The sequence below is a fragment of the Peromyscus maniculatus genome, chromosome 21, assembly GCF_049852395.1.
Source record: "Peromyscus maniculatus bairdii isolate BWxNUB_F1_BW_parent chromosome 21, HU_Pman_BW_mat_3.1, whole genome shotgun sequence".
NCBI lineage: Eukaryota > Metazoa > Chordata > Mammalia > Rodentia > Cricetidae > Peromyscus > Peromyscus maniculatus.
The window spans coordinates 40,320,584-40,342,157 of record NC_134872.1 but is presented as its reverse complement, the minus strand read 5'-3'; the positions used below and the strand labels follow the sequence as shown (position 1 = coordinate 40,342,157).

Below are 21,574 nucleotides of genomic sequence, written 5' to 3'. Positions count from 1 at the left end.
ATCTCATCATCCAATGACTGTCACTCAGCTTAGCTCAGTGTACTCTTCTATCCCTGATCAATACCGCCCATTCCCCTACACCCATGTGCATCACATGTAGTCCTGTATCTGGATCTTTTTCATTCATTCCCTAAAATCAAACAGTAATGTCCTCTTTCCTCTCCTTCAGGTCACTGTTAAATATCACCTTCTACTGAAGCTTCCTTGACCCCTTTTATCCCACCGTGGGATTCTCTAGCTCCATTTTCCAACTACATCACCATCTCACATTCTAGCATTCTGAGTTTGGCTCCCTTTGTTAGAATATAAAAGGCAAAAAAGCCAAGATTCTTTTTTTTTTTATTTTTTATTTTTTTTTTATTTTTCGAGACAGGGTTTCTCTGTGTAGTTTTGCGCCTTTCCTGGGACTCACTTGGTAGCCCAGGCTGGCCTCAAACTCACAGAGATCCGCCTGCCTCTGCCTCCCGAGTGCTGGGATTAAAGGCGTGCGCCACCACCGCCCGGCAAAAGCCAAGATTCTTAATGGTTGTGTTTTAATGCTATATCCTCAGTGCATGCAACAAGTGCCTGACATTCTGGGGAGTTAACACATGCTGAATAAACAGACAAATTGCACACACATTGCATTCTAAGTGCTCTGAACAGCTAGGTTCATCCTGTCATTACCCGCCACCCACCCACACGCACACCCTACTAAGCATGTGCGTGCTAAGCAACAGGAAGAACACAGCAGGAAGATTTAGACTCAACACTCAACCAAGCTCTTTACCACTCTAAGGTGGTCAAGCTACAGGCAAGCTACTTAAAATGACATCAACAGTGCCCATTTCTTACTTCACAGCAGATCAGCTTCTTTTCCATCACACCTAGTCTTACTCCAACATGATACTTCATTTCTACAGGCCATGGGTCTACAAATACTACTATCATGGCCTAGTGAATACACAGATGAAGGATAATTAGCCTTCCACTCTGTTCAACTATTTGGTATACAAGAGTAAGCAAGTATTTACTAGAAACCCCTTTTCTCTCTGTAAATAAAATATCCACCTACTATACAACTCCCTTGGTCCAGAAGAAGCCTAACCAAGAGCCAGGATGTTATTCCGCTCTTTAATAAAGAGCTGGCTATGTACCCTGGGTGTTCCAGTCTTAAAGAGAGAGAGAGACATGAACTAGATTTTCTCTAAGTTACTTAAAATTCAGGTTAACTATGATAAACAATGATAGCAACATAGATTTAGAGATAGAACCAAGCAACCCCTCTTCAGAAATGCCATCATTTCCAGTCTTGGTAATCGAGATCTAACACAGCCAAGTAGTCTACCGCTAAGTTATATATTCCCAGCCTTTGCTTTTATGAGACAATCTCATCAAGCAGCTCAAGTTGACCTGCACTTTCTATGTAACCAACATTGACCTCAAACTCATGATCCTCCTGCTTCTGGCTCCTGAATGCTGGGGATTACAGGACTGTAGCATCATACCTTGCTAGCAATGCCTTCTATCTATCTGCAAAGCTTTCCTTGTTACATGGAAATCCCTTCTGAGTTCCCAAAGCTACTCACCCTTATAATACCGTGAAGATTCTAGATTGTGCTTTTCTTTCCCGCATAGTTCTCTTGGTATAACTCCTATTACTTCATCAGAATCATGTCTATTTTTATTGTGGTTTGTTCCTTAGAGACTTTGGATTTTGGGGATGGGGACTGAAAAGCCTTAATTTGGAATAGGAAGGCTGTTGGGACGAATATCCCTAGCCCATTAGTTCCTATTTTCCTTTCCATTCACATTATTGAAATGCCCAGCATATTTATCCTAGTAGCATCTCTCTATGTACAGTGATTCTCAGGTGGTCTTGAGACTTGCATATGTAGATGTGGGAGAAAACACCATGTTCAAACAGTATAGAAAAAGCTTTCTGGCGACAGATATATTTCCATTTTAATGTACTTCTTAATTTTTAATTACTGTTTGAATTCTACCCTATTTGTAAGCACTAAGATTATTATTTGTGTGTGTGGTGTATGCATGTGGGTGGGGTGTCCATGTGTGTACATGTGGAAGCCAGAGGTTGAATTTAGGTGTCCTCTTCTATCTTTCTCCATGTTATTGTTTGAAACAGGGTCTCTCACTGACCTTGGTACTCAATGATTGGCTAAATGGCTGTCCAGCAAGTTCCAAGAATCCCCAACTTCTTCTCCAACCCTGGGGTAACAGATGTCTATCACCATGACGCCCAGCTTTTTTTATGTAGGTGCTGAGGACCCTAATTCAGGCCCCGATACTCACACAGCAAGTACTTTATCCACTGAGCCATCTCCTCAGCCCTTCTTCAGTCATTTTTTAACTCTATTTTTACTATGAAATACAAAATGATGAGGAAGAAATATGATCTCGAAAGAGAAAAGTTAAAATCTATTCAGAAAGGACTACCACGTAACACATAAAATTAAATGTGAAAGCTTATGATTATTGCTGTACATACAACAAAGTGACCCAAGAACTGAAACACGCTCTATGCATTCTGTCAGCTTCGTGGGAGGCTAAAAAATTAAATAGGCAGGGGGGGAAAAAGATCTAACCCAAGATTAAGATAAAGAGCATGCTAAAGATATAATTAAGGAAAAATTCAAACACAGGAGACCAAATTTTAAATACAAGCCTAAACAGTCAAGGAGCTGATGGGAACTGGGGTGAGTCAACTACCCCCCGCCCTTCGGGCCAAAATCTATTTAATTTTCATGAGTGCAAGAAATGCATTTTCTTCGTTTCATAGATGAGATCAGACAGTCTTTGTTTTCCTTGGTCTGACCAACCTGAATGATATGCTGACCTCAGGCTCATTCTAGTTAAAGAAAGCAAAATAGCATGCTGGTCCTAGAAAACCTGACTCTTTTTTTCTTTTTCTTTCTTTCTTTCTTTCTTTCTTTTTTTTTTTTTTTTTTTTTTTTTAAAGAGACAAGATCTCACTATGTAACCCAATCTGTCTTCAAATTTGGATCCTCCTATTTCCAAAAGGCTGGGATTATAGACATATGCCACCAGGCCAAGAAAATTTTCAAAGGTAATTATTAATTCCCTGATTCTGTTCCAAGGGAAACTGATTCAATGCAAAAATGTCTAAAGGACAAGGAGGCTAGAAAAGGGAACTGAATCCCCTGAAAGCAGTTAGGATGGTTGTAGGCCATCACATGAGTGCTGCAAACAGAACTCTGGCCCTCTGCAAGAACAGCAAATTCTCTTAACTGCTTAGCCATTTCTCCAACTCCAGAATTTTTTTTTTAATTGTGTGTATGTGCTTGGGATGTGTGTGTGTGAGATGTATTTAGGAGGGAAGCACGTGCCATGACATTTATGAGGTCAGAATACAACTTTGTGGAGTGATTTCTCTCCTCTCTCACATGGGTTCCAGCAAGTAAACTCAGGTCATCAAACTTGCACCAGGTTTGTGTTTTGGCAAGTGCCATCTCACTAGCCCTGTCTAAATCATATTTTTTTTATCTTAATTTTATTAATTTATTTTTGTTTTTGTGAGACAGGTCTCTTTACATAGTCCCAGCTGTCCTGGAATTCACTATATACACCAGAATGGTTTCAAACTCAGAGATCCACCTGCCTCTGCCTCCCAAGCATTGGAATTCAAGGTGTGAGCCACCATGCCAGGCCTAAAGAAATTTTTTTTAAGTGAAAAATTAAACAGGGCAAGACAACATCAGAAAAGCTCAATTAAATCACACAACTAAGAAAAGAAAGAATAAAAGAAGGGAAAAGAAAATGGGTAAGCGGTAAGGAAGGAAGGAAAACAAAGATCTTGGACTTGAAATACCAAACATCCGACCTGATATATACCTACGTATCATAGTATATAATCACACAAAGTTCGGAAAAGGAGAATGGGAAGATTCTTGGTTGAAATTCTGAAGTTCTGATTTCTAAGATAAGATAGCCTACTTTCCAGTACTAGACTTAAAAAAAAAAAGTTAAGATGTTATAAAACCCACTAGATCAAATGCATCTAATGCAACTTGTCATTTGACAACAGATGGGTTAGCTGGCCTGACATCTTCAGGACTATATTACTTTACCATCAAATAGAACTTCCAACGATCCTCCAAGTTATATGACTGTGACACACAGACACAAGAACATGTCCCAGACCAAGTCACCTAACTTTGTGGATAGGAAACCAGAATGTAAACATATGAGGGATCATAGACCATATGGTCCCTGACACAAATACAAAACTTGTTTTAGTGCAAAAGCAGCCATGGCACTATCAAATGAATGGGCGTAGCTGTATTCCAAGAATTGTGAATCACAGACACTGAAATTAAATTGTTTGTTTGTTTGTTTTTTTGTTTTCGAGACAAGGTTTCTCTGTGTAGTTTTGGTGGCTGTCCTGGATCTCGCTCTATAGACTAGGCTAGCCTCGAACTCACAGAGATCCTCCTGGCTCTGCCTCTTGAGTGCTGGGATTAAAGGTGTGCACCACCACTGCCCGGCTTGAAATTAGAATTTTATGTGTCTTTTTCTCCAAGCACTTAAAAACATAAAACTACTCTTAAGGCATACAGAGCAAGCAATGGACCAAACTTGGTACACGTGTCAGTTTAACAACCCCTGCCTGATCCAGAAAATTAAATCAAGCAGAGATGGAAACCATTTCATAAAACATCAGCCATCATTAGAGAAAATTAGGATTAGGTGGTGGTAGTAGATTTTGTTTCATAAACACAAAATGATCTGTGGGAGTTCCTACTGAATAATTCAAGAGTCAGAGAAAAGAGCTCTAACAAAGAATGGAAGTTTCTGATTCTACAGATACAAGCCAATCAGTAGTCTCTCTAAAGATACAAAACCTAGATTCTAGGGAGCTGTCCTATAGAGCTCTCCATGGAGTTCTCAGTGTGGGAAACTGTAATTTTACATGGCTTATACAGGAACAAAGGAAGCAGCAATTTAACAAGCAAGGGAAAGAAGGCAATAAGATGCTTATAATCACAGCAGAGGCAACTGAAAACTTCCAAACAAGCTACAGAAAAAGGATGACCTCCTGAGTTAAGCTAATAAGTACTAACAAATAATGAAATCAGCTACCTGCAAAAGTTACCTAACCAAAGAGATAGCTTAAAGCCTGTTGCTAATAGAACACCACCCAAATCTTACCAGACACCAAAACACACTAACAGTTTATTTCAAAATAACAAAATCCTATCAGTGTGCAGTGGGGTCCTAATAGGGGATGGAGGTTCACTCTGTGACTAGAGAAAGACAAGCCAAATATAGGAATCTCTCTAGTGTTTTCTGCAGCACCCTAGTTATCTGGTGTGCCTATCTTTCTCCTGTAAAGATTCTCCACCCACCCACCCCCTATAACAGAATGCCTTCTCAGACTTTTCAACTGGGGATGGATACTCTAGTCAGGCACTCCAGTGTCTCTTCTGCTTTACAGTTTTATCTTTCCTTATAAATTAAGAAACTAGTGACCATGCATGGTGGTACATACTTATAGTATGTCTGGCCAGCCTTGACTTTCACAGTAAAACTATGCATAAAAGTAAATAAAGGCAAGGCATGGGGGCAACACATCTATAATCCCAGCACATGGAAGGTAGAGGCACAAGAATCAGTTCAAGATCAAATCCTAGCTACAAAGGGAGTCTGAGGTCAACCTACATTACACCAGGGACCCTGTCTCAAAAATCAATAAAGGGGGCTCAACAGCTGTGAGCACTTGCTGCTCTTCCAGAGGACTAGAGTTTAGTTCCCAGCATCCATATCAGACAACTCGAAAGTGCCTGCAGCTCCAGGGGATCCAACAACCTCTTCTGACTTCAAAGGGCAACCATCACATGTGGTATACACTAGCATACACTCAGACAAATAAACATTAATACAAAATGAATCTTTCAAATTCCTTCTTTTAAAAGAAGGACTGACTTAAGAAAGGCATTACTATATACTATGAAGACTGATGCCTTTAATAAACCAAACCTCTCAATCATAATCAAAGGTTAACTGATTTTAAAAAGTCCTTCAATTCTCTCAAACATTTGTCCCCATAGTTTTTAAAGTCATATTTTTATTATTTGTAACTGTGTCTGTGTGCACACGCAGGTATGTCCATATGCATTCAGGTGTGCAAATAGGCCAGAGGCATCCTTGGAGCTAGAATTACAGGCAGTTGTGAGCTGCCCAACACACAGTCCTCTGAAGAGCAGGACAGCTTTTAATCTCGGAACCATCTCTCTCGACCCCTCACCATTTTTTTAAATTAAATTCTGTCATGGAGTTATATCCCCAACTTCAAAAAACTGTATTTTAAAGCAACTCAAGCATATTAGCTTTACAGATAACTCCAAAACATTTATTACCCTAACTGTAGATCATATAAATGCAAATCTTACAAACATAATTTAGCTTTTTAGGTAGTTTGGGTGGCTCTTACATTGTATAGCCTACACAGTAAGTCATACCTATGTCCAGCAAGCAAACCGTATGGTTTTGTGGTGCTGGGGTCTCACACATGCCAGGAAAATGCTTTACTGCTGTGCTACATCTCCAACCCCCACTTCTTATAAAGAGATTAAGGTTTCACTATGCTGTCCAGACATGTCTTGAATTCTTAAGTGCAAGTCCCCTCCTGCCTGGGCCTTCCAAGATGCTGCAACTACAGACACCTGTCACTATGTATGCCAATCAATGCGCTAGAGTTAGGGACAGCCAGTAAGGCAGCTGAGACACAACCCCTGCAGCCAAGTCATTCAAGGCAGTGAGCGGAGATACAATTTACATAGCTACAAAAGAAATGAAGTTCAGGAAATGCTTCAGTGAAGATGATGTCAAAGAATTAACCCCAAAGTGACCAAGTCGATCAAGGAATGGCCTACCTGTTGACATGTTCTTCCCAGTCTTCTGGTGGAGGAGGAGCATCTGCGTCTGTCCTGGCGAAGATGACATGCCGTTCACACTCGTTCATCACACTTCGTGCCTTCTGGTTGTCATAGAGTGGGACAGGAGTTGATGTGACCGTCTCCACATCTATTGGAACGTCTGATTCACTGTAAACAGGTGAGGAAATAGGACCAAGCCACACACACTTCACACAACTCAAGTGCTGAGCAATCATTTGGTTGGCAAATAAAAAGATATATACACTGTCTATTGAACACAATTAGATTTAAATGATGAATAAGCTCATCACATGCACACGAAAACTGCGATCCAAAGCCATCTCCCCACACTCATCGAGCTCTCCTGTCTCCCTGGTATGTGCTTGGGAAATGCAAGGCCATTGCACCTTTAGTGGCCTTTGGTGTTTTTTTTTTTTGAAGCAGTTTCACATTGGCCTGGAATTGACTATGCTGCTTAGGTTAGCCTTGAAGGTGGTTGTTGTTTTATTTAACATTTTTAAAACAATTTTTGTGTGCCTATTTAAGTGAGTATGTGCATGTGAGCTCATGTCCACAGAGGCCAGAGACATCTGACATGGAGGCTGAGAGCGTCCAGCACTGGTCCTCTGCAAGAATAGTATGGGATCTTACCTGCTGACCCATCTCTCTCCAGCTCCTACCTTACCCTCTTGACACTCCTCCTGCCTCAGCCTCACCAAGGGGCGGGGTTACAGGCATGAGTTACTACACCTGGCTCCAAAGTCTCTTTTAAATGCAGCTATACAAAAACTAACAAACAGATATGTGTATATAAAGAGAGACAAATACATCCACAAGTAAAAAATAATTGTCTACCCTAGGCATACTGTCCCAAAGTTATAGGTCACTCATGGCTACTTAAACCTATTCAAATAAATAGGATTAAAAATTTGCTCCTTGTCCAGCATGGTGGTGGTGGTGGTGGTGCTGCACGCCTTTAATCCCAGCACTTGGGAGGCAGAGGCAGGTGGACTGAGTTACAGGCCAGCCTAGTCTTCAGAGCGAGCTCCAGGCCAGCCAAGGCTACACAGAGAAACCCTGACTTGAGGAGGAAAAAAACAATTCCATTCCTCAGGGCCAGAGAGATGGCTCAGCAGTTAAAAGTGCTTGCTGCTCTTTCAGAGGACCCAGGTTTGATTCCCAGCACTCACATGGGATAGCTCACAACTGCCTGTAACTCCAGCTCCATGGGGATCTGATGCTTTTGTCCTCTGAGGGCACTGGCACTCAATGTACATACCCACACTCATAAACACAATTAAAAATAAAATAAGTCTTCCAATAAAGTAATTTACTCAATCACTGACCTTCATTTTAAGAAAATGCCATGAGATACAAATACATGAGTTTTAATGTAAGCAAGAAGTTTTATACAATAAAAAAGAAATATTTCAAATGACTTTCAGTTATGCCCCAGGCCAGAGGAATCAGGATTATTCTAGAATGTTTCTCTAAGTAATGGCTCATAGATCTTGAGCAAACTGGAAGTCAACAACATGTTACTATCATTATGAAATAAAAAACAAGTCTTCTGAGCTGGGTATTCTAGTACTCGGGAGGAAGAGGCAGATGGATCTCTGTGAGCCAGCCTGGTCTACACCGAGAGTTCCAGGACTGCCAGGGATACACAGAGAGAGAGAGAGAGAGAGAGAGACCGTTTCACAAACAAACAAACAAACAAACAAACAAACAAACCTCTCTTCTAAGCCACACCTATGACTGCAATCCTAATGCTTGGTAGGCGGCAACAGGAAGATCAAGAATTTGCTGCTACCCTGAGCTACACAGCAAGTCCCAGGCTAGCCAGGGTACAGAGTAGAGCCCTGTCCCAGAAGAAAACACACAAACTAACCAAGGTGGCATACACCTTTTATCCTGGAAGATCAAGAGTTCAAAATCATCTTCAGCTATACTGGGGAGAGAATGGTGTGTGTGTGTGTGTGTGTGTGTGTGTGTGTGTGTGTGTGTGTGTGTGTGTGTGTGTATGTAGAACCCACTATCCCCACAAAAACAACAAACCCTGTGCTTGAGGAAAGATTAAACATGAAGTCAAAACAAAAAAAAAAAAAAAAAAAAAATCTCTTATCCAAAAATTTGTAATGATCAGACTAGAGTATTTCAACAAATCCTGATATGGGTGAAATCAGAAGGTTCAAAATAATTAACTAATTAATTAGGTCAAATGTAACCAATCACTTATCAGATAGTAAATTTTTGAAATGTTCTTACCCTCTAACGTAGGGTGGCTGGAAATATAATGAGACTTAGGAGGGTTTAGATTAACCCACAGGTGGCTTTCTGTAAGGAGGTAAGAATGAAAGCAATGTTTTGGGAACTCCCTCCCAAATCTGTGAATCTGTGCACTAAAGCCAGGAAAAGCCAACGACAGACTGTAGCCACTGTCAGACAAATCAGACCAGTAAAGTGACAAGGAAATTCTTCCCTTTCCTCTTTCCACACAAGCTCCATGACACTTATCTAAGCGGACTAGGCTGTTTTCATTTGCACAATCTCCATTTGCTAACTCACATCTGGAGATGTCTGTGAAGATGTCCCTGATGGGCTTATGCTACTCATCCAAAATCTCCAGTCACCCCCACAACCCCCAATCACTCCAAGAACAACACCTCTCTAAACCCCACCATGTGATCAGTGCCAAGGTTAGGCAGAAGTAGCCCTTAAGAAGGAAACCCAAACTCACATGGTGTTCTCAAACTCACATAGTATTCTCCTGCTGCCGACGGGGAGTTACAAAGAGCATGCGGGTGGGGCGGGCACTACTGGCATCTGGGTGGGCACTCCATGGTTTGGCATAGCTATGATCCAAAAACACGAGGTCCAGCTCCCGCTCATGCACGGAAAGTTGGAAGAGCAGGGAAGTACCCATCCGCCGAGCTGAAGTCTGGAAGTCCCTCTCCCCACCCCGGTGGGCCATGTCAGTGGTCAGGCAGCCAAGTCAGGGTGCGAGTATCTGCATGCTAGTCACCTGCAGGGAGACGTGGGTTGTCAATTCAGTGTTTTCAACTGCTCCCGGCGTACGTACACCATCAAAATAGGCTTTTATGCCTGTCACTCCTATCATCGATCACACACATCTTTGCCCACTCAAGGTAAGAGTTCCCACATCACTACCAAAAAGGTGCCGGTGCTACACAAAATGCACAATCATGTATCTATAAACTGACACGACTCCACATTTCACAAAGACCTGAACTTGGCTTGCAACGTGTAGTGGTGTACGCCTTTAATCCTAAAACTGGGGAAGGAGAGGCAGACGGATCTTTATGAGTTCGAGGGCAGCCAGAGGTACAGAGTGAGTTCATGTCTCTCTCTCTCTCTTTTTTTTTTTTTTTTTTAAAAAAGAGGGGGAAAAGAGAAAAAAGGAAAAAAGAATGCAAAACAAAAATCAAAGACCTAAATCTGGTATGCAATTTCCTGCCTGGGTGGTAAAGGTTTTTGCAAACAAGAGGAACCACAGGCATGAATTCTTCAAAAGCTAGGGGGTCCCTACTTTCCATCCCCTAAAGGACGTGGGCCGGGCCTGTGGGCGCTCGGGCGCCCCTGGAACAACAGCCGGGCACGGCGAGTGTCTAGGAAGCGGGCTGCTGCCAAGGGCTCCAGGCTTCGCCGCTTTGGGCTGAGATCGAGAGGAGTCTCCTAGGGTCACGTTCCAAAGTTCTGCACGGACCTCCCGTTACACCAGAGTTTGAAAAGATTAAAACACGGGAGCCCGCCCTCAGCCCGCGCCGGGACGGGCCCTCGGGGAGGCCTTTCTTCCTTCGCCCTCCCTCGGCGAGGCGCCCGGCAAACTGCCCGCTCCTCCGAGAGCTGCCCGCCGCGGAGCCGCAAAACCTCAAAACGGCCCACCCGGGCGGCGCGGCAGCGGCGGCGGCTCGGGGGGGCCTAGGCGACTTGGCCAAGGTCATCCCGAGTTCGTGACGAGGAGGAGCCGCCCGGCCCCGCCTCCCGGGGCCCTTCTCGGCCCCGCGCCTCCGCCGCCCCAGGGCCGTCTCGGCCTCCCGCGCCCGGCCCGACCCGGCCCCGTGGCTCCAGTCCCGGCCCCCGCAGGCCCGCGGAGCCCCGAGGGCCTCCGCCGAGGCCGCCTCCCGCCGCCTCGAACCCCACGGCCCGCCACCCGCGCCGGGGCCAGACCCGCGTCTCACCCGCAGTCGCCGGCCGCGCGCTCGCCCGAGCCGGATCCCAGCGCGCGTGCGCCTTACCGCCTCCGCGCCGGGCGCGGTGGGCTCGGGCGAAAACGCGGAACCGGATCGCTGCCGGGGAGCCGCGCGGCGGTGAGCGGCAAAACCCGGAGCGGATCCTCGCCGGCCAGTGGGGAGTGCCGAAGGGGCACGCGACTCCCGAGGCAGAGACGTCCTCCCTCCGTGTTTTCGGCAGGAAGAGTGAGGGCAGAGGAGAAGATAGACAACCCAAGTGCTCGGGGTCCCCACCGCAGTCAGTTCTTTGTCCCTTTGACCATTAGAGAGCTAGCTAGGTTCAACTTGCAGTAGGAGGGTGGGGTTTACCTTCAGTCCAGCGCGGTGCTGTATGTATCTTTATAATCCCAACACGCAGGGGTGTATCCTTATAATCCCAGCAGGCCGAGACAGGAGGATCGCGGTGAATTCCGGGACAACCTGAGCCTCAGAGTGACACCCTGTCTCAAAACTTCAAAACCAACCGGAGAGGGGGGGGGGGAGGGAAAGCTGCGTGGAGTGTTATTTCAGCCACCTGTCAAGAGCTCAAATTGATTTCTTGATGGCAATTACCATGAGCTACCGCCACCTCCAGGCTTTCAAACTCAGCGTCTTGGGTTGTTTATTTATTCATTTATGGAGAGGGTGGTGGGACAGAGTCCCATGTATCTCAGGCTGGGCTCAAATTAGGTATGGAGCCAGAGATGCCCTTGAATTTTTTATCCTTCTACCTCTCTACCTTTCAAGTGCTGGGATTTTAGGCCTGCAACACCATACCTAGAGTAGAACACAGTGAGGATCTATTTGTTTGTTTGTTTGTTTATGGTTTAGTTTTTCCAGACAGCGTTTCTCTGTGTATAGCTGTGGAACTAGCTCTGTAGACCAGGCTGACCTTGAACTCACAGAGATCTGCCTGGTGCCTCCCCAGTGCCGGGATTAAAGGCGTGTGCCACCGCCCAGCTTAGAACACAAGTGTTTTAAACTCTAGGTGGCAAATCCCATTGAGTCTCGAATAACTGAAGATCGAGAGTCAGGAAGATTAGGTAACCACAAGAAGTTTCTAAATGTGCAATGGCCTAAAATTAATTCAACCAGTATTTCTGGCCGTTTGTGATGTGTTACATCCACAATGTCACTGCAGCCTGGTTCTGAGCACACAGCATGTACACTTTCTCACGGCTCATGCCATAAAGTTATAGCACCCACAAATGCTATGTAAAAACCCTCGGCTCAGACTTCAGACTCTTGTATGTTATGAATTGCAGTGTTTTTAAATGTAGACAACACGTTTTCTGTTCTTACAGCAACTTGATAGTTTCAGTATGAAAAACAAAGGTTCTTAGTAGTTTCCTATCTTTCCTCAGCATGTATCAAAGTAGTACTATCTTTGGACTGTGATAGAATGCCTGGTCTTAGAAATTGCTGTTTGAGCCGGGCGGTGGTGGCCCACACCTTTGATCCCAGCACTTGGGAGGCAGAGACAGGTGCATCTCTGAGAGTTCCAGGCCAGCCTGGTCTACAGAAAGAGTTCCAGGACAGGCACCAAAACAACACTGAGAAACCTTCTCTCAAAAAAAGAAAAAAGAAAGAAAGAAAGAAAAAAGAAAAAAAGGAAATTGCTGTTTCAGTGGCTGTTTGAGCTTCATAAAATGATCATTCAATGAATTATAGCTTGGGATTAGGACAGAATGTGCAATCATTTCTGAAAACACTTCTGCCATTTTGTAGTATGTCTTTATATAAAGTAGCTTTTTTTGTTTGTTTTGTTTTTTTTGTTTTTCGAGACAGGGTTTCTCTGTGTAGTTTTGGTGCCTTTCCAGGCTGTCCTCGAACTCACAGAGATCTGCCTGTCTCTGGCTCCCAAGGGAGTGCTGGGATTAAAGGCATGCGCCACCACTGCCCGGCTAAAGTAGCTTTCTTAGCATTAATTATTATTAGCAAAAATATCCATCACCTCAGAGGCTAGAGGATCAGGAGTTCAAGAGCAGCCTCAGCTACATAGGAAGTTCAGGGCCAGCCTGGGCTACATGAGACCCTGTCCCCAAAATAAAAATAAATAAATCAAACAAAGAAAAAAGAGGCCAAATGTTTTGCTACCCCGTTAGGAAGCACTCCCCCCAGGCCTCATGGATTTCCCTGTATATATATATATATATATATATATATATATATATATATATATATATAATAAATATTATATATATAATTAGTATATATAATATTATATTTTTATGGCCTCACTTCTTTTCTCATCTAAATTGCATGGCTTTGCCAAGAATTCATTCCAGACAAAAGAGAATTCTGTGCCTGACATTGAACTCAAAAGGACAGCGACAGAAGAAAAAAAAGGAATCGCCAAAGCAGCTAGGTTATTTTGTTTGTACAGGCCTAGTCACCTGAAGCCACTTATTTGATACACCCTCTGTTACTGCCGCTTCGTCTCTTCTGGAGATTCTCGGCGGAACCAAGAACTACGCATCTCTGTGATGTCCCTCTGTTGCTAAGCTCCATCACTCTGTGGACCTGGGACAGAGGAACTCTAAGGCGGACTCGGCAGCACGGTGAAGGGAAGGAGGGGAGAAAGCAGGTGTCCAAGATGCTAAGGCTTGTCGTGGAGTCGGCCAAGATTAACCCACCTCTCAGCCCCCCGCCCAAACCCTGTGTAACTGTCTACTTCAGAGGTGAGAACCAGGTTCCAAAAGGCTACCAGGGGCCCTGCTAGGCATCACACACTCAGAGAAAACCCAGTTTCTCACATTCTTGTAGCATGAATCTTAAATGTTCTTATTAATAAAATCAAACCTGAGCCAGGTATTGGGGTGAACTGGAAGGTCAGAGAACCAGAACAAGCCACAGCTACCTCACTTCGCCGGATCCTCAGCTGAGGTCTTGTTTCCTCAGACTGGAAGCTTCGGTGTCCTCATATCCGAATGGCTCTCAGCTGAACTGTGCTGCTCAAAACCTAAAAGCTTGAAAGCTTAACCAGCCAAATGTTTTTTGTTCCTGGTCTTCACACCTTATATACCTTTCTGCTATCTGCCATCACTCCCTTGGATTAAAGGCGTGAATCATCATGCTTGGCTGTATCCTTGAACTCACGGATTTCTGCCTCTGGAATGCTAGGATTAAAGGCGTGTGATATCACTGCCTATCCTAAGTATCTAGTGGCTTTTCTGTTCTCTGACCCCAGGTAAGTTTATTAGGGTACACAATATTTTGGGGAACACAATACCACCACACATTCTACTACATGGAAGATTTCCCGTGTGGCACAGTGAAGAGGTAGATTCTGATTGCTTCACAACCTGTTGTCAAGGCCCTAGCATCTCAGGTCTTGGGTCTGATCCACCAACAACCCAGCCAGGAGAGAGAAGAAGAAAAAAAAAATGACGATAGGTTTTTGGGTTGTTTTCTTTTTTAAGGTTTTTTTTGTTTGTTTGTTTTGTTTTGGTTTTGGTTTTTTTCAAGACAAGGTTTCACTGTGTAGTTTTGGTGCCTGTCCTGGATCTCACTCTGCTGGGATTAGAGGTGTGCGCCACCACCACCGCCACCCAGTCTTAAGTTTTTTGTAATGAGTACAACTTTGCGTGTGTGTGTGTGTGTGTGTGTGTGTGTGTGTGTGTGTGTGTGTGTATGTGGTTTGCTTGTTTGTTTTGAGATGTGGTCTCACTGTGTAGCCCTGGCTGGCTTGATTTAGAATTTGCTTTAGCCCAGGCTGGCCATGAACTCCTGAGTGCTGCCTCTTGAGTACTGGGGTTACAGATGTGCACCAGCTGTGTATGACTGTCTGGCTTGCATGTAAACACGTTTACCTTGTGTGTACCTGGTGCCTATGGAAGTCAAAAGAGGCTGCTAGATCCCCTAGAACGGGGGTTACAAATGGTTGTGAGCCACCACGTGGGTGCAGGGAACAGAACCCAGGTTCTCTGTGAAGAGGTCTAGGAGTCAGCACAGAACACACCCAGACACCAAATTCTCGGCACAAAAGCAGGTGGGGGGAGGCGCCTCTAGATCGGACAAAGACAGCAGCAGGTGTTTCTGCAGGAGTGGTTTTTAGGAGGAAAAGAGGAAATCTGTGCTAGGACCAGCTGGTAAGTCCTGATTGGACAGGTTAGGCACTGGGGCCAAATAATGAATTTGGATGGCTGGACCTTGGTGTTTTGATGGTGGGATCTTGGAGTTTTAGTCAAGCATGAGGGAGGGATGTAACCGAATGGTTTAACAAGGGGGAGGAAAGGGAGGAAGGTAAGAGTCGCCAGAGCCGTGTTGGCAACGCTTGGGCCTGTTCGAGAGCCCTTCACTCTGCAAGAGCAACCAGTGCTCGCTCCCTAACAGCAAGCCATCCCTCCAGGCTCAAAACCCGCCATCTTCCATTGTTGTTACTTTTATTTTGATTCCCTGCCTCGCTCCCTCCGGGGTAGGTATGGGGGTGGGGGTGGAGGCAAAACAAACACTTCCTCTCCTTCTTCCAGGAACTAGGGCTGTGCTATAAAGTAAGGGAAAAGGAAGACGTCCCGTGTGGTTTCACTTACCTGTGATCTCAGCACTCGGAAGGCTGTGGCAGGAAGATTTTGAGCTCTAGGCTAGCCTGGTCTACACACTGAGATCCTAGCAGTGAGAAAGAGAGAGAGAGACACACACACACACAGAGCCAGAAAGACAGAGAGACAGAGAGAGAGAGTCCTGCTTCATAGAATTATGAGGAGAATTTTTAAAGATAGCATAAGGATAACCTTTAGTATAACTTTTGCTAATAGCTGCTCAATATAATCAATTACACTTGAATGAGCCATACAGTTGACAATGCCTTTTCATAAATATCATGATATTTGTTCCTCGAAGCAGTTCCATGAGGCAAGACTCATTCTGTCGACTTTTTAATAACGGAAGGAACATATGTCTCAGAAGGGAGAGGAAGAAAAAGGGGCAAGAGAATCTATGAGACAGATTAAGCCTATTTAGGAATCACAGGGCTGAGGGCCAAGAGAAGTATGGCTGGAGCTTGGACTCAGCAATATAGCGCTTGCCTAGCATGTGAGAAGCCCAGGTTTTGAGCCACTGAAAGAGGGGAAGAAATAAAAGAAAACGTGGTGGTGGTGTTTTGGTCGAGTGTATGGAAGCTGGTACAGGCCAACAAAGTTTCAGAAACTTATAGGGAGTGAGAAAATCAGGTCCAAAAAGAAAAGAAGACGCAGAACTGTTGGCCCTCCATATCTGTGGGCCCTGTAGCTGGGAATTTAACCAACACGAGTCAAAACTATTTAAGGGCAGGCAAGATGGCTCACTTATAAAGGCAACTATCATTCCTACACCCCATAGGCCAGAATGAGTCAGCCCCATATGGTTTTGAGATTCTGGGTACTATGTACTGGGATGAAAGTGAAGTGAAGTTAGAATCATCTATCACACAGGGTGATAAGTTTGAAATACTTGGAAAGAAACTATAGATGTTATGTCACAGCTGCCAATGTAGATTTGACTTCTCATGGTACCCTACCTCTCTTGACCCCACTCAAACCCAGACACGGAAATACTTCCCCCAACTCATACCAGCCCCTTGGTATCCTTGCAGATATGAAGAAAAGAACCCGTGTGGAGGAAGGAAATGACCCCATATGGAATGAGGTAGACACACCATGGCACTTCTGGAAGAGGACTGAACAACTCCAAGAGCAAGGGGCAGGGTTGGGCACTAAGCAGGTGCCAGAGGTCCAGGGAGCTGCCAGGGAGTCTCACCTGGGTTTCTGAGACATCTTAGCCTAGGTTAGCCTCTGATCTGATAGGACTGCAAAAAGTCTCATCTGTCCGAAGCTCTTCTTGATCTTTCTCTTTTGCCTTTGGGGATGAACACAGCATGACCCATCCTCTAACCCATCCACACCATTCTGATAGACCTAGAAGCTTAAAGCGGAGCCAAGACTCCTTGCACAGAATCTTCTCTCTCTCTCTTTTTAAAAATTCACTCACATTGTCCCACCCCCACAGTCATTCAATTCCAAACATGCCTAGGCAGCTTCAGCACAGGAACACATGTTCGATAGCCCACATGTGGGACACGGTACAGATGCAATCTCCTTAGGGAAGTAGACATGACATAAAACTCCTGAGTTCTAGCCAAATCCCTAGACTTGTCCTCACTTCCTAGAAGGGTGGGATGGGAAGGAAGAGGCAAGATGTCGCCCACCATGATGGCACATGCTTGTAATCCCAGCACTCTTGAGGCTGAGTCGGGAAGATCACTGAGCTCCAGGCCAACCCGGCCTACCTAGTGAGTTCCAGGCCAGCCAGGGTTACATAAATAAGACCCTGTGTCAAAACACCAAACTTCAAAATAAAATAATGATTTCTCCCTGCCCCTCACAGACCCTAATCTGGCACCTCTGGAATCGACCACTGGAAAATGACTCCTTCCTGCAAGTCATCCTTCAGGATGAGGGCTTTAAAAAGAAAGATAGGTGAGGCAGGAAGAGACTGGAGGAGCCTGACCCCTGACCAAAGCAGCGTGGACTAGACGTCTCATTTCTAACCCATAACTAACTCAGATGAAGGACCAGCGCCCATGCCACACAGTAAAGGAAATGGAGGGTGGTGAACTAAAGGAGATGAAGTTGGCTAGGATACAAACTTGGGTACCAGCAGCAGCTCTGCTTTAAAGCCACAGATCTTGAATGTCTACCTAATTTCAACCTCTTCTGGTCAGAGCCCAATTCTGGTACCCAACCCAGACTAACATCCCACTCATGATACACTACGGGCCTTTTCCACAACATAGAATCTGATTGGTCCATCTTGGCCAGGTGCTCATCTTTGATCCAATGAGCTACTAGTTTTCTTGGGATTCCCCAAGCAACTTCCCACAGAGTTGTAGTGACCCCCACCCCCCCATCCTCAGCCCCACAGTGCTCTAGTGAAGGCCCTGCTTACCTGGATTCTTCAGGCTCTGGGAGAAAAATCATCCCTACAGACACAGCCCGGGACACAGGAGGAGTCCCCTCTCCCCCTGGCTGCGAGTCTCATACCTACTCCTTACCTCTCCCAGGTTCATTGGCCTGGCCACTGTACTGCTCAAGCAGCTGGCGCAAAGACCGAATGAAGTCTTTTTTGTGAAGAATCTGACCCTGCTCAACCATTCCATGAAGCCCACTGATGTGAGTCAGGCACCAGATGGCCCAGGCAGGGCAACCGGAGGAATGTGGGCTGCTGCTATAGCTGAATGTCTTGCTCCAGGAGCAGCCAAATGTTCCACCACAAAGGAGTCCTTTGTGCCCTGTGAGGGCCCCATCACACTGCTATCATCTGGTCCCCAGCCTGCCATCCATCTCCTATTCACCCTTCCATCCTCCCTGGAGGACTGAATGTTGGCAGGTGGAGCAATGGGAAAGCTTGGCAGTCGAGAAAAGGGGAGGGCTTTGGCTTGCCCCAATTGGAGCCTGCTGCTCTGGAAAAACCAAAGACAGGCTCACCCAAGTGATTGGTTAGAAACTCCTAGTTGGCTTTTCCTGGTTGGTCCTGTGAGATGGAAGCCTGAGAACCTGAATTCAGCCCCCAGGACCCACCTAGTAGAAGGAGGATCCTGACTCCTACACCCACACACTTGCACCTTGGCACACACATGCTCCCCTGCCCCTCTCATACAAAATAAGTAAAACTTAGGTCATCTCTCAGCTTGCTATTTATCAAATCCTGGCCATTTGGGGCTGGTGGCTATTGCTTGGCTTCTTGGCTTGTTAAGAGACAGTGGACTGACTTCCTCCAAGTCTGACTGGCCTCCTGGGCTGCTTTCTGTAGATAATAGATTGGTCTTCTGGAATGGTGGCTACAGCGAGAACTCTGTTATATGTATGGTCATCATCCATGTATATATTCAGTCTCTCGGGAGGACAAGAATTTGTCCCCTGGCCTGGAGGGCGGGGGGCAGCAGAAGTATCAGGAACATGGGGAGGAGGCGGGTTCAGGAGGCCAGGCTGCCTGTGTTACTGGGACACAGTGGAGGTGAAGACAAAGGCAGGAGCCGGAGATGAAGGGACTTGTGGTGTGTGCTGCTGAGTAAGACTTGATTCTAATCATCTAAACCGGTAGTGGGTGTCCAGTGGACAATCCCAAGGGATGGTCTGAAGACGGGTGGTGGGTGAGGAGTATGTGGAGGAAGGATGCCAGTTAGGAGGCATTGGCAGTTTTCCTAGATCAGGAGACATTAAAATAGCATCATTAAAATAGCATTGGGGGGGGGGGGTCAACACCCTAGTTAGCACAATGGTCCAGGACAGGTCCTGAGTCACACTTCCGTTTTCTCAGCAACCTCTTGGGTATTCTGCCATTGATATTATTTTAATTCTATTATCTTCCAGTTTCCCTGGAACACACACACACACACACACACACACACACACACACACACACACACACGTCGCACAGATGCCTGCAGCACAGCCTTGTCTCATGGCTAGCCTCGTGTCCCCAGGAGGAGGAGCATGAAGCCAGCCAGACGAGGAAGGCTGGTGCTATAAATTATTAACTCCCTGCTTTTGCTTTGCAGTGTACTGTCACCCTACAGGTGGCCCAAATATATGACCAGGATACTGAGATGACAGGTATGTGTTTCCCTGGGTTACCCAGCAGTTACTAAGCATATCTGAATGGGTTCTTTGGGACCTTTGAGACTCAACTCTTTTTTTTTTTTTTTTTTTTTTTTTAAGATTTATTATATACACAGTGTTCTGCTTGAATGCCAGAAGTGGGCACTAGATCACACTACAGATGGTTGTGAGCCATCATGTGGTTGCTGGGAATTGAACTCAGGACCTCTGGAAGAGCAGTCAGTGCTCTTAACCTCTGAGCCATCTCTCCAGCCCCGAGACTCAACTCTTAAGGCCTACCAAAAGATTGTGACCAGATAAGAGTTCTTGGAAGTTATAGGAACCTTACACAGCTTACTGGCTTGTTCTCCATGGTTTGTTCAGGGTATTTTACTTTATTATTATTTATTTGGGGGGGGGGGGTTTGAGACAGGGTTTCTCTTTGTAGTTTTGGTGCCTGTCCTGGATCTCGCTCTGTAGACCAGGCTGGCCTCAAACTCACAGAGATCTGCCTGGCTCTGCCTCCCGAGGACTAGGATTAAAGGCGAGCGCCACCACTGCCCGGCCCAGGTGATTTTCTTATACAACCCAGGACCACCTGTCCAGGGTGGCACCATCCATAGTGGGCTGGGCCCTCCCACAGCCATCATTAATCAGGAAAATTTCCCCATAGACTTGCTTACATGCATTCTGATAGAGGGCAATCTCTCAATTAAGGTTCTCTCTTCCCAGATGACTCTAGGTTTGTGTTAAGACAAAAACTAACCAGCATAGCCACCATCTCCCCATCTCCATTTCTCATCTCTGGACATAAGGCTTATCTTATTGGGGAGGGGCAGAAGGGTAGAAGGATGGCCATTGCCAAGAGCCCCCACATATGAAGAGTGGGGTCCAGGGATCCATCACTGTTGAGGATGAGAGGGGCCCATTATCGAGTTCAGGGAAATACATCTGCCCCATCAGGATCAAGTGTCTTTTCAGGAGTAGGTCTCTGGAGGCGGTATTATTAGGAGGGGGAAGGGCCTGAAAGCTCCCTAAGCTGCCCACCCTGGACTTTTTCCTTAGGCAATGAAGAACTCCTGGACTCAACTGCAAATAAGGTGACCCAGCAGAAACCCATGGTCCCCAGCCTCACCATGCACAGGGCCCTGGCTTCCAAGCCTCAGCACTTTCAGGTGAGAAACCAGAAAGCCTGTGTAGACCTGCCTGATGCTAGTGCCCTTTTCCCACACCATCCCCGCCCTTCTCCAAGGTCATGGGAGAAAGCAGAGCTTTCCATCCAGCTTCACATCCTCAGGTCCCCACTGCCCCTGTTCCTTGGGGGACCACTCTGGAGAAATCCTATCTGTGGCTGGGGCTAGACTGCTCCGTGAGGGCTAGGAGGGGCTTGCTGAGCTCTGAAGCCTCAGACAGGTGCTGGGAGCGCAGAGCAGAAGGCACAGGCCCCATCTCTCCAGAGCCCTTGGCTGTTGGCAAAGCAAGGCAAGGCACAAGCAAGATCAAAGAAGCTATGAACGAGGCTGAGAACTGTGTGAAAGGGGACTATGGGGTGATTCGTGGCTTCTGGGAGAATTCAGGAAGCCCATCTCATGTCCCACCAGCTTCCCTCCGACCCCCACCACTTGGCCTAGCATTTCTACCGTGTTTTTGCCCATTCCCTGACCCAACATATCCATAGGAGGTGGACACCAGCCTTGAGTGCCCCTTTTTCTGCATCCGGTCTGTAGCCAAGTCTTGTCACTGGACTGAACTCACTTCTCCATCACGTCTTCCACTCCCTGCCCCGAGCCTCAACTGTCCTTTCCCTGGACCACGTGGAGAGTCATACTTCTCCTGAACCCCTGGTCAACATATCTATCCATTCTTTAGT

The 21,574-nt window shown here is 45.8% G+C and overlaps 2 protein-coding genes across 23 annotated transcripts in view; one reads left to right on the top strand and one right to left on the bottom strand.

The window, feature by feature from the left end:
* The window catches only part of Kansl3 (KAT8 regulatory NSL complex subunit 3), a 35,993-nt gene extending 22,408 nt beyond the window's left edge, over positions 1–13,585 (bottom strand). For 2 of the 20 annotated variants that reach the window (XM_076557498.1, XM_076557496.1), the window contains exons 1-3: positions 11,099–11,179; positions 9,656–9,921; positions 6,894–7,064 (exon numbers count right to left, since the gene is read on the bottom strand). In XM_076557498.1, the coding sequence (XP_076413613.1) occupies positions 6,894–7,064; positions 9,656–9,870 (386 nt within the window). In that variant the 5' untranslated portion in view covers positions 9,871–9,921; positions 11,099–11,179. Of the gene's footprint in view, positions 1–6,893; positions 7,065–9,164; positions 9,234–9,636; positions 10,724–11,098; positions 11,180–11,458; positions 12,016–13,524 lie in introns of those variants that run through there. The other 18 variants (XM_076557497.1, XM_076557500.1, XM_076557510.1 and 15 more) reach the window with 18 other exon arrangements.
* Positions 13,586–13,639: 54 nt separating this feature from the next.
* The window catches only part of Fer1l5 (fer-1 like family member 5), a 56,125-nt gene continuing 48,190 nt past the window's right edge, over positions 13,640–21,574 (top strand). For 2 of the 3 annotated variants that reach the window (XM_076557495.1, XM_076557493.1), the window contains exons 1-6: positions 13,641–13,809; positions 16,701–16,753; positions 17,492–17,583; positions 18,168–18,276; positions 19,665–19,719; positions 20,770–20,879. In XM_076557495.1, the coding sequence (XP_076413610.1) occupies positions 13,725–13,809; positions 16,701–16,753; positions 17,492–17,583; positions 18,168–18,276; positions 19,665–19,719; positions 20,770–20,879 (504 nt within the window). In that variant the 5' untranslated portion in view covers positions 13,641–13,724. Of the gene's footprint in view, positions 13,810–16,700; positions 16,754–17,491; positions 17,584–18,167; positions 18,277–19,664; positions 19,720–20,769; positions 20,880–21,574 lie in introns of all 3 variants that reach the window. The other variant, XR_013046723.1, reaches the window with a different exon arrangement.